This window comes from Microtus pennsylvanicus, chromosome 12 (genome assembly GCF_037038515.1).
Source record: "Microtus pennsylvanicus isolate mMicPen1 chromosome 12, mMicPen1.hap1, whole genome shotgun sequence".
Classification (NCBI taxonomy): Eukaryota; Metazoa; Chordata; class Mammalia; order Rodentia; family Cricetidae; genus Microtus; species Microtus pennsylvanicus.
Window position 1 is genome coordinate 72,420,200 of NC_134590.1, and position 12,674 is coordinate 72,432,873.

At 48.4% G+C, this 12,674-nt stretch overlaps 1 protein-coding gene across 4 annotated transcripts in view; it reads right to left on the reverse strand.

The window, feature by feature from the left end:
* Window positions 1-12,674, reverse strand: part of Ddc (dopa decarboxylase) — an 88,013-nt gene that overhangs the window by 59,847 nt on the left and 15,492 nt on the right. For all 4 annotated transcript variants that reach the window (XM_075944356.1, XM_075944354.1, XM_075944355.1 and 1 more), the window contains 3 exons: window positions 8,991-9,199; window positions 4,813-4,926; window positions 1,825-1,944 (listed from right to left, as the gene is read on the reverse strand). In XM_075944356.1, coding sequence (XP_075800471.1) covers window positions 1,825-1,944; window positions 4,813-4,926; window positions 8,991-9,191 — 435 coding nt within the window. In that variant the 5' untranslated portion in view covers window positions 9,192-9,199. The remainder of the gene's footprint in view (window positions 1-1,824; window positions 1,945-4,812; window positions 4,927-8,990; window positions 9,200-12,674) is intronic.

Below are 12,674 nucleotides of genomic sequence, written 5' to 3' on the forward strand. Positions count from 1 at the left end.
CCCGAGCCCTGCTGAGTTTGACTCTCTCCTGCCTGGCCGGCCGCAAAGGCTAGGAACCCTTTCAGAGCTCTTCCGCAGACAGCGTGCAACACAACACAGACCTCATCTCCCACCACCAAGAAACCAGGCCCCTTTCCCAGGCAGTGAGCTTGTTTACCTTTCAAGGGGAAAAGGGACTCTGCTGATGTGATTAACATTAAGAACCCTGACTTGGAAAGATTATCTTGGATTATCGGAGTGGACCCAATCCTATCACACGGGTCCTTAAAAGTGGAGACCCGGTTTCACATCTGCAGTCAGAACAGGACAGGGGAAGAAAGGTCAGTGAGATGGAACACAGCTGCTTCTGGAGATGGAGATAGGAGTCACAGGCCAAGGAATTCCGGCGGGCTTTAGAGAACTTGAGGAGGTGGGGAAATGGATTTTCCCCTTGGGCTTCTAAGATGACAATCTCGATTTTAGCTCATTAAAACCTAAGTCAGACTTACAGAGCCATAGGAAAATAAATGTGCTTGAAGCCACTAAGCTATGCGTAGCATCCTTAAGGAAAAGGTCATATGTTGGAAGGTTAAAACGCGGGGTCTTATTGAAGAGTCTCAGGACTAGAAATCGAGGGCCTTGCTTTCTATTTAGTTTGGACACACTAGGCATGTGATCTTCCACAAAGACATTCTCCTGTCGGCCCCACGGTTCTCACCCATAAAATACGTGGAGCCATCACTGCTTGACCTTATACTGGGAGCTTCAGAGAAAACAATATATACATCTAAATCCTTCTTTCTAAACTTAAGAATCCTTTCTCAGCATTACAACCATGAACTTGACATGAGAAAAATACATAAGGGGCAGTGATGAGTTAATGTAGCTCATTGTGTTACTCTGAATGGTTTTTTTTTTTTTTTAAAAAAAAGCTCACATTTGCTGGGGCATGGTGGTACATTCTTTTAATACCGGCCCTTGGGAGACAGAGCAGGTGGATCAAGACCAGCCTGCTCTACATAGTGAGATCCAGGCCAGGGCTACACAGTCAGACCCTGTTTCAAAAAGGGTGGTAGGGGGGAAGGAGGGAGAGCATAAATTCCAATCATTCACTCTGAAGATCCTGGCGGAATGGAAAATTCACCACGGCTGTCATTTGCATCTGTTGTGCGCCCTCATGTAAGCCTTACAGTTGTTTGCGTGAATATGGAGAATGAATTAAATGTATGCATAAACATAGCTAGAGACTTAGGTAAGCTGCTGGCTCGCAGACAAACGGCACATACAGCCAAGTAGCACATACAGACGGGGAAGCACGGCTACAGCTGTCACTCGTGGTAAAGACAGGATCCGATGGTGACAGCAAGATTTTAGGCTCTGGAATACACAGACATAAGGTCTATAATCTCCCTGCTAGAATGTTGTGTGTGGGGGGGGTAAGGTATCAGTTGTCCGGTGCCTCTTTTTCCTCAGTCGTAAAATAGAGCACCTAATTCACAGTGCTAGGAGGAGTCAGTGTGTCTGGAGAGTGCTTAGGCGTGGTGGCCCGGGCCGTGGATAGCCCAACAAAAATATTCGCTGCCTATGTGGTAGTCACTGATTTATCTACCAGAAGGGCCTGTGGAGATAAGTGCTCGCCCACAGCTTGTGGAAAGCCACACCAGGATCTAAATCCAGATTCCCATCAAGTCCTTGCAGACCAGGGTGTCCCAGCTTTCCTGTTCTCTGGAAGAAAGCTAAGGGCACAGCTAGCAGCAGCAGGGGCACTGGTTTCTGTTTGCAGCTGAGGTCCTTTGTGGCGCCCACAAGCCCAGAAGGCCGCCTTCCCCACTTTCCCCGTCTTACCTGGATCACTCCTCCCCCTTCACCAGCTCCTCCAGCCAAAAAGGCCTCTGGCAACTCCAGCATCTTCCCCAGCCAATCCATCATCACTGTCTCCAGCTCTGTGCACGCTGGGCTTGCAGCCTGCGGTGGGGGTGGGGGAAAGTGAGGCCCTACGCCGCCACGGGGCAGCTGGCCTCTGCACAAAACGGTGACACGGGAGAGCATTGTTTCTTTGCTAACTTTTACTTGATCAATTTGACAAAAATTTCACTTTTGTTTTTGTCCCCCCAAATTTACTCTTGGTAGGGGGAATTAATCCCTTGGTCGCCGTTTTTTTTTTTTCTTTTGAGCACGTCTTCCCACATTCCTTTGTTGAAACCTGAGCCCTCTCCAAGTGTATTGAGAGGTGGGGGATGTTACGGGTCAACCAGCCTGCGTGGCTCCTTGGTCATGAACTGATGGAAAACGGGAAAACGGGTCATCTCAGGAGTGGACTAGATGGAAAAGAGGATGTTCACCCAAATTCTTGTCTGTTTCATGGAAGCCTGCCGCTGGCTGCAATCACACGGCAGGCTTCGCTGCCAGATGCCAGTAGCATGTTCTTCACACCCTCAAGTAGACTTCTAATGTTTATAAAGGATTCGGTCTACGGTATTTTGTTCTCCCTCAGCAAATGGATTGAGACAATGCTGTGTTCTCATTTCCCAGAGATCTGAAGGAGCCTTGGGGGTTAGCTCTGCCAAGAGGCCTGGAAGCAGGGCCTGGGCCTGGCAGCACTGAGAGAACTTTACAAGGAGGAGATTTCTCTGCTCTTCCTCAACTCCTTCCAGATATGACACAGGGAGCCATGGTGGGTAGCTCTCTCCGGGCCCCTTCTGACTTACCTCACTATCCCCATCCCCTCTCCATGACAGAAGGTCTCAGGGCGTAAGCTGAGAACAGTTCTTGGCTACATCAACCTCCCCATCTCCACCACACACACAGCCATGATTCTTTAAGAACCAATGCTGAAGCAAGCAAGGTCCCAGATACTAAGGAATTTGGGGTCAACTCTGACTGAATCCCAGATTAAAATCTCCCAAACTCAGATGGACCTCAAGTGCCTGAACTCAGTCTCAGACTTAGCTTCTTTCATCCAGATTGGCGCAAGGAGATTAGCACCCTCGTGAACCTCACTCCACCATGCCTGCCTGCTGTGCACTGTGAGCTTGATCTATAATAGAATCCAGCAAGGTCTATTTGTAGACCTTCCCCTATGGCTACGAGTGAATTGTAGCATGCAGGATTGAGCCAAGGAAACAGGCATCGGCTACTTTCATCTGCTAGGTAACACCAGACAAGCTACTTGTCTTATGTAGTCTTTTAATTCCTCAGTGACTTGGTGTCTGGCCTCTGGCCTCTCATTGCACACAGGAGGTGATGCTGTACTCTTAGGTCCAGGCAAAAATGAAATGAGTCTCCACTTTCATTTGGGTCTGTACCTGAGGAGCACAACGTGGTGACCAGAGTCGTGGCATAATTCTGGCATTACGACACACGGATGACTAAAAGAATTGAGGACTTTCTCGCTGCTGGTCAGATGGTCATCCCCATCCTGGTGGGGTTCTACTGCAGCCAGGATAATCTGAACTCCAGGCATTTCCCGTTATGAACCACAGCCATTAAATAATACAACTTCGGAGACAGGGAGGCAGGCATTTCCTTGTTCAAAGCATACGAGCCCACTCCGGAGGGGCAGATAAATCAGAGGTTGTTGCTGGGTCTCCAGACAGACATGCAGAAGCAGCAGAACGATCAGCGAAACCTGCCGCTACAGCATCTAATTTCAAGCAAAGGGTACCCTCAGCCTAGGCCAGGCCTGTCCCTAGGAGAAGGAGGCACCAGTTGCCTGACAGAAGAGTGATGATGAGAGGGAGGCCTTCGTAACTCTTTCCATAAGCCGAGACTCCCACTTGCTCCACTCCTAGGAGCCCAGCTTGAAGGAAAGCAGGTGCCATGTGGTGAAGCAGCCGGCTCAGTTGGACTCTGCTGGCTGCTGAGAACCATGAGTTGCCCTTCCTTCCTACATCCCAAGTCCTCAGTCAACACTAGTCAATATGAGTGGGCTCCGATACACACATCAGGGGGACACTCTACCACTAGAGAGTCAAAGATAGTTCTAGGCTTTGGGGAACTCTTCATAATGTGAGGAGCCCCAGAACCTAAGAGTCAATGGCATCTGCTTTGAATCTGTCCAGAAGCACACAGCTGGGACACAGAGAGCTGGAAGACCTAGGCCGGATACCTTCAGCGTAGGGAACTTTCTAAGTCTTTGCTCCATGTAGGGCGAGACCTCACACAGGGAGGGCTGACGGGCCTGCAGGCAGCCCTAAGCCTATTTCCAGACACTTTTGCCCTGCCTGCTTGCCCATCAGATAGGCTGGGCAGTAGCCTGGTGGGGGACAGATGGAATGAAACAGAGGTGGTAGCATTCTCAGACTTCAGCATACATAGAAATTTGCTGGTCTTAGGGGAATGAAGATCCAGCTTTGGGCTGCAGAAACCTTGGATCAAAATCAAGTGCTTATAAAAAAAAAAAACCCCAAAACAGCCCTGTGCGGAATCTCTTCTCTTCTCTTCTCTTCTCTTCTCTTCTCTTCTCTTCTCTTCTCTTCTCTTCTCTTCTCTTCCCTTCCCTTCCCTTCCCTTCCCTTCCCTTCCCTTTTTCTCTTCCCCTCCCTTCCTCTTCTCTTCTCTTTTCTCTTTTCTTTCCTCCCCTCCCTTTTCTTCTCCTCCCACCCTCTCTTCCTCTCTCTCTTTCTCTTCCTTCTCCTTCTTCCCTTTCCCACTTCCCCTTCAGAATTTCTCTTCCCTTAGAAACTCCCTCCTGGGGGCCCAGACTCTACTCTCTGCAACATGGCCCTGCTGCTTACAGGCGACAGACAGAGCCACCCGTTTCTGTCCCGTTTATAAAGGGATCACCTCCCCATGCAAGCACAGACCCCACCACAGGGTCTTGGCAATACTCACCCAGGAGAAGCCAATGCAGCCGATAGCCCCACACAGCATGTCTGCAAGCATGGCTGGGTACGAGCTAGCCGTGGGGAAGTAAGCGAAGAAATAGGGGCTGTGCCAGTGTGTTACCTGTGGGGAGGTGGAACAGTTACTCTGGGCCAGAGGAGTCAGGTTGTACCCGAGGATGCACACAGAAGACAACTTGGACAAAGCTTATCAAATGTAAACGTCCCACACTTCCCAGCTTGGCCTCATCGCCACGGTAGTGGACAGAGCCCTGTTTTGCGCTTAACTATTTTTGCTAGCCAAGATGAGGATGCTGTCTTCACAAGATATCAACTGTCATACCACATGAAGTCTCGAGGCAGGAATGATAGCAATACTGCTTCTGGTTCTTGCTGGGTGCGCTAGGCAGAGAAAGTGCTGCAACCAGACATCTGAGATCCTGGAGTAAAAAGCTTGGCTTTCCCAAAATGGCTCTAGCAAATTCAGTTGCTTTTGTTTATTTTTTATTTATTTATCTTTTTGTTTTTAATGCCCCTCTTTTTTTTTGTAAAAAAAAAAAAAGGATTTCTTCAATGTGGTCCCTTCTCACTGGTAAACCAGCACCCTTAAGCGAAGCTGCTACCTTTGTCTCCCATAATGGCCACTGCCTCTCCCGCTTCCTCTAGTCCAGAGGGAGCAAACAGTTGCTCTATGCCAAGCCTGGATAAGGGGCAGAGGAAAAGCTCAGGTTGAGCAGGGAGGAGATGCACTGATGTGGTGTTCCTGGGAATCCCAGGGATGATGGAAACCAGGGCAGTGGTGAGGACACACAGACCCGGATTGCTTTGTGGGTGGAATCTTCCCCTTCAATGTACATGCTACAACCTTATCGCCAGCCCCAAACGACAGTATTAGGAAGCCTTGGTGAGGGACTTAGGTCATGAGACCAGGGCTCTTGTGATGGAATTTGGGACCTTCTAAGAAAAGATCAGACTGACCATAGCTAACCATTCCTGAATCTATGGGGGGCAATGACATTGTATTTGTTTGAAAAGTTCTAACACTTCCACCCCACCCCAAACTTTAACCAAAAATGTGTAACTTTGGAACATTGAAAGTTGTTGTTCCGATTTGTCGCTGACTAAAGAAATAGTACTCTCTCCAAAGTTCAAAAGGCTTATACAGTTCTGAACCAAAGATTCTGGAGAAAGGGTTTCTTCCTGATTCCCCAAATCCAGAAACTGGGTTTCTTTCTGCATTGTTAGGCAGCGAGACCATCTCTAGCTTTCTCCTCCAGATTCCAGTCACGTAAATTCTTCTTGTTCACTGATTATAAAACAAAACTCTGCTGAGCCTTAGGATCTCTGAAATCAGTATGGTTTCTGTAAGAAACAGCCACATGGAAACTACCCTCCGTTATCACCAGACTCCTGTGATGAGGCCGTTATGCACAGTCTTAGGCTGACATTCTTTAAAATGATAGATTTATTTTTTTTTAAAGGATGTGCCTGTCCTGGGGAAGAGATTTCACAAAGTGAACTGGGGGCAGAGACATAAAACAAGCACTCATTCTTCACCAGGGTCTAAGGAAAGACGATCCCTGAGAACAGGAGGGGCTGAGATCCTGTCGCTATAGAAGCTGGGAGCTCAAATCGCTCCGTGTAAACATTGAAGTAAAGATGAAAGGAAGGGTCTGCAGGATGCGAGGAGCCTTGGATGTTAGGAGCAGGAGGAGCTATTGGGAGGAACAGGCTAAGTGTGGTGGTGGGAGAGGAGGAAGAGGAGAAGACCAGGGAGCTAGCTCCTTACCACTGGAGGGTACAGAGCTGCTCGCGATAACCTATAAAGCCCTCATCTGAGTCCAATCTCTGGGTCTTGAGAAATGTTGACGTCAACTAGTCCACGTGTTTTCTTATAACATCTGGCTAGGGTCCAACTCTCAAGAGTCCCCAAAGAGTGCTAAGGTGGCACTATCGGGAGGTAGTGAGAGGCCTTTAGGTCTTTGGTGATGAGCCCTCAAAGGAGACTGGAAGTCCCCATCTGGTGGTCCCTTCCTCTTTCTGTGGGTTGCTTTCCAGCCATGAGGCGAGTAGATTTCCTCTGCCCTGTGCTTCTGCCACGATGCCCTGGCTCACCACAGGCTAAAAGCTATAAGACCAACGAGTCCTGGTTGAACTCCCAAAGCTATAAGCGAAAATGGACCTTGTCCCTGTGTGTTTGTCGTCTCAGCTGTCACGGGGTCAGAGAGCTGACTACGCGTTGCCATTCTCCATAGTTTTTGCAAAGACGTAAACATGTCTTTTCTCAGTAAAACCGCATATTAGACATTTACCGGCCAATATGTGGCACGAGGAACCCCGATTATGATTATAAAGATAACCAACCAGGATAGCTCATTAAAAACTGGAAGATTCCAGTAAGACGCATTACATGCCTGTCTCCAGGCCTGGGCGTGGGACAGAGCCAGAGGGGGATAAAAAAAAAAAGTGAGAGTGAAAGAAAATCAGGGTTAGCAAGAACAGGAAGGGGGAGGGAGGAAGGGAGGGAGGGAGAGGCTGACAGCGAGTCTCAGAGGCTCTGGAGAACTTCACAGGCTGAGTGATGTGTTCAGCCGAGCAGGAATGGGGCCCATGAGGCTTTAGAAAGAAAAAAGAAAGAGAGAGAGGGGGGAAAAAAAGAATGTTCAGATAAAAACCAAAACATCTGTAGTGGTAACGTGCTTGTCTTCACGGAAATGCCTTGAGAACGTGGAACTTGCAAGGGGCCAGCAGAGGAAGAGGCCAAAGACTGTACAAATGTATGGGGCCAGGGGGCACAGCTGGAGCCCAGGGCCTCAGTCTCTTCCAGGTACCTGGAGGGCTCCACACGGCCTGTGGCTCTCTTTCCTCACTACCCAGGGCCTGGGAAGGCCAGGGTGATTCTTGACTGGAAGGACTCTCCTCTGCCTTGCTCTCTATGACTAGCCAGAGCAAGCGGACTGGATAGTCCCACACCGGCTCTGCACAACTCAGAATTTTCATGTAGCTGCGGGTCAGCCACAGAGCTAGCACCAGGCTGCCTGAAACTGTTACCCGGGGAGCTAAGCCCAGAGCACTCTTGCTCTGCCCAGTAAACACTCCTATAGTGCGCAGACCCCTATAGCTGCACATTTTTCCAGCACCACGCTCCTGTATTCCCCCGTGGCCTGACATTTGACTGTACCTCCTTGCACGGGCTTTGTGCTGACTGGCTTAGCTTATTTGTTCAACTTGTAGGCCAGAGTCAGAATTTTTTAATTTTACTCAGAGAACAAATGGCAGGGGAAATCTCCTGAAGACGAAACTTGACAGGGGCTGTGAGAGGTGTTCTGGAACAGAGGCGCTGAGGCTGAAGACCAGCTGCCTCCCCAGAGCCTCCATCTTCTGTCTGAAAACAAGAGTGAGTACCTGCTATCTCAGCTCCCTTCCCCCCCCCCCCCCCCCCCGCCCTGCAGATCACGTGTTTGTTTCTCATTTTCCCCTTAGATCCGCAGCCACCTAAGTGCTGGGGAAGGGGGCAGAGACCCAGCTCAGACTTTACACGTGATTTGGTGATCAGGGTCAGACCCATTTGGTCAGAATCCTGTTAATGAATAGGCTTTTAGGTAAATTGCTTGATGGGTAAAGCAGTGCTGTGGAGACACACCACTGAGGTTCGCTGCAGCCCTTTGATCCCTCTCTATCAGGGATGCTCAGCCATTCTGTGGCCTTGGGCAAAAGCAGTGGACACGGGCCCGTGCCCAACCAAACTGAAGAAAATGTTCCCTCGGTACATGAAAGTACCTTTGTCCAGACATAAGAATGCTACAAGTGCCTTTATTTCTTTATTTAGGATAATTAATTAAACTATTTGCAATCAACCACCAGGAGCTTTTTTTTTTTCTTCATAGGATAACTAGGAACCAAGTATGGTGAAGCAAGTACTGAGTTGTGGGGGCCTTGGGAGAAAACCCTCACTCTGCCTTTGGAGCCCATGTAATTTGGATCTATCATTGACTAGCCCACGAGAACTTCACGGACCACCTAACTTCTCTAAATCTCAGTTGTCTTAGTTGAGACTGAAAAAAAAAAAGGTAGGCATTTCTCTTTAACCTATCTGCTTCGGTGACCTCATGACACCGGAACTGTAGCTTCCAGTTGTGCTATATTAGCATAAACCCAGCCATCCTCTGACCTCATAGACATACTCACCCCTGGCATGATTATCTTCTCAATGTCTTTGATTATGTCTTCATATGCTTCTGGTTCCTGGGGGGCAGCGGTGGGGATCAGGGGCCGAAGGTAGCCAGGCTCCACATCAGGGTACACTGGGCGTCTCTCGATGCCTTCCAGATAGTCAGCTATGTAATCCACCATCTCCTTCCCTCTCCTCCGGAATTCGCTCGAATCCATGTTGAAAACTGAGAAGAGAAATCAACCCACAAAACTTTACAGTCTCTGAACCGGAGGGGCAGGTCCAGGGGGCTGTGACTACATCCTAGAGACCACTCAGCAGCCCTTGCTTTCTTCCACATCTAGACGAGACAGACAGGCCACCGGATCTACCCAGGGCAGCACAGTGCTGATTCCACACCTCACAAGACACTCAGTGAAGACCCCACAAGCACCTTCATCATTTTATTTATTTTTATTTCAGTAAAATGCAAGAAGCACACATTCACAGATCCTTCCGAGTTTAAAGGCAAACACTGGCCCACATTCTGCCTGTACCCTGTGTTATCATGAGAAAGAGCTTTGAGGCTCCCAATCCCCACTGTCACCAGCTGAAATGAAGATAATAATGCCAGCCCCTGAGGAGTGGGTGAGGGCATGATCACTGTGTGAGCTCAGCCCAGAGCCCAGGACAGCATAGCCCTGGCCAAAGTTAGAGATGTTTTTTCCTGGCATCCCATGTCCTGGGGACCTGCACCTTTGCCTACAACCTGCTTTTCAGAATGGCGCTTTCTTCGCATCACCCACGCCATATACACAGGCAACTATCACCAACACCACAACAACCTGAATGACGCTGGCTACCATAGCCATTTTCTCCATGGGGCTTACTGCAGCTTGCTAGGGCTGAGGATCCCGACACTTTGGCAGTCCGTTTGAAGTGTCATTTTAAACAGTGAAATCACTAAGGAAAACAGTAACAACATAAAGGATGACGTCAAAATAGATCGTGAAAAGAAAAGAAAAAAAAAGAGGACTCGTATTTACATCACAGGAGCTGAAATACCAGACAGAGTATAGCCTTGTTCAATCTCAGAGGGATTGTGTTCCCCAGCTCTGCACTTGCTCAGCAAGGCACAGTGAACCTTAACTGAGGATTCAGATACAAGTTAGCAAGCAGGAGAATCCGAACATCTGGAATTTATGTACAATAAAAAAAAAACAAAATGTATTTGCAAAACAAGAAAGATGGACAACCTCCCTAGAATCCTATCATCCCCAATTGTAACATGTGTCTTTCCTGAATAGTTCCTAAATTTGTGAGAGACAATTGAATGCTAAACAAAGGATACATTTCTAAATCCCTCCCTTAGTCCAGAGCTTTGTAATTGAAGATGGATTTTCCATCAGAATAAGTACTGGGGATGAGTCAAATCCATTGTGATTAGCAATGGGGCTGACCTTCATGTCATGTTCCCAGCACTTCCCCATGCTCCCCATTGTCTGGGATGGGAGGGGGGTTGGACAGATTTTGTGATGTTAAATGCGTTAGAAATGATTCATCAGACACTTTTTTAAAATGGGAAGACAGACTTTTTATTCAAGAGTATTGCATAGGGGAAAGAGTTTGACCTCAACTTTGAAACACCAGGGACAGATGGGGAATTGTAGCCAAAGGGGATTACTCAGGGCTCTCCAGAGGAGTGAAACCCACCATATACATATACTTCTAACTACAAAAGGGAGTTTATTGGATTGACTCACATGCTCAGAGGCTGTTTATTTCCACAATGGCTGTCAGCATGCTGGAGGGAGGATTGGAGAAACCAGTTGCCACTTAAGTCCAGGGAGACTCGGGAACGAAGAGACCAATGATGCAGGCCCAGTCAGAGGTCAAGGCCCTGAAGGGACTTCAGGGAGTCATTGGGTGCTGGGACTTACTGAGAGGCCGAAGAAGCTGGAGTCCCATGTCCCAGGTGACTGGAACTGCAAAAGTCTATGCCTGCTGGGAGAAGGCAGTGGAGCTTCCTCCTTCCGCCTTTCTTCTGCCTTTCGATTCATCTAACCCAGCCCATTGGTGCTGCTCAGACTCAAAGCGAGTCTCCCTCAGTTCACGGATCTTGTCTAAGGTTTTCTGGTAATGCCTTTTCAGAAGAACCAAGAAATGGGCTTTCCCAATTTCCCAGGTATCTCTAACTCCAACCAAGTAACAACCAGGGACAATCATGACAGCAGCTGGTAAAAACCAGTGGGCAAGAAAAATTACTGAGAACGTGGGAGTTAGTTTTGGGGCCGGGAGGGGTAGCACGCTCCATCAGATACCAAGGGTGGAAGGAGACGAATCTGATTAGATACTAGCAATATCCGCCCAGTAGATTTAGCCGAGCTTCTTTGTCAAACTCGGTTTAAGCTGACTATGGTTGTGTTAGGCGGTAGCTGGTTTCCAGGGACAACCTGCTTGATCAGGATTTTCCTACCTCCAGTGTTCTCCCCTAAGGACAACACACAGGTACAGACGGCCCAGCCCCCATTTCAGAGTTATTGTTTGGGTGAACATTTCAGTCATGAGTGCTTGGGAGCCTATAGTGCATAAGATAAGATTTAAATTATAGCAACAACAAGTGCGAAACATCCTGGTAAATGTATTTCAGTTGTGTGCCTTCTACACACGGTGACTGGGCTATAGTGGAGGAATATTACTGTCATTACCTGCTTCCTGTTCTGTTAGTGGGAAGGTGTATGTGTGTATGTGTGTGCGCGTGCGTGCGTGTGTGTAAGTGTGTAAGTGTGTGTGTGAGTGCGTGTGTGTACGTGTGTGTGTGCGCGCGTGTGTGTGTACGTGTGTATGTGTGTATGTGTGTGCGTGCGTGTGTGTTTGGTGGGAGTGGGGGGTGGGAGGCAGGTTTCGGGGTTGATGCTCAGGGTTAAGGGCTGACCTGCTCAGACTCAGGCTGTACACTAACACACTACATGAGTTGCTTATGCACTAAATGAAAAATTTCTGTGCCCCAATAAGCCTTTCCGCCAACGCAATAATCCAAATCAGACCAAATCAAACCGAATTAGAAAAAGCCCAGGTTTAATGAATACAAATGCTCCCGGATGGCTTTCCAGGTCCCCAGAGAGGAGATGGGAAAGGAAGATCAGAAAACTAGGAGGCAGTTTAAATATCCGGTGGGTGTGGTCTTGAGCATCTCTGGAGAGGGGTCATCATTTGGCGGGGCTTTCTCCCCAGTAGAGTCTGGACTGAGGCAACTCTGAGGGAGAGGGGACTTGGGGTGGCGCCTCCGCCTGTTTTCCTAACTAAAAGCAAAAATGAAGATAATGATAGTACCACCATAAGAATTTCATTGTGAAAATTCAATAAACACATAGCAGTAGCCTTGAACAGTGGTACGAAATGATCACTCAGGAATTGTCAGCCATAGTCGCGCCCCATTGCTTGCCTTTTCATTTTCTGAGGTTTCAGTTACTTGCAGTCAACTGCAATCGGAAAACATTACATGAAAAATAGGTAAAAATTTTATTCTGCATGACGGGATGGTATCTGGGCCTTCCTGCTCCGTGTCGCCCAGCACAGGAACCATCCCTTACCACAGTGTTTCCCCACTGCATACACTACCAGCCTGTTAGCCGCTTGGTAGTTATCAGACTGTCACAACATAGCAGCTCTTTCATTCAAGAGAGCCTCGCGCTAACACAGTGGCTGCTTTGTTGCAAATT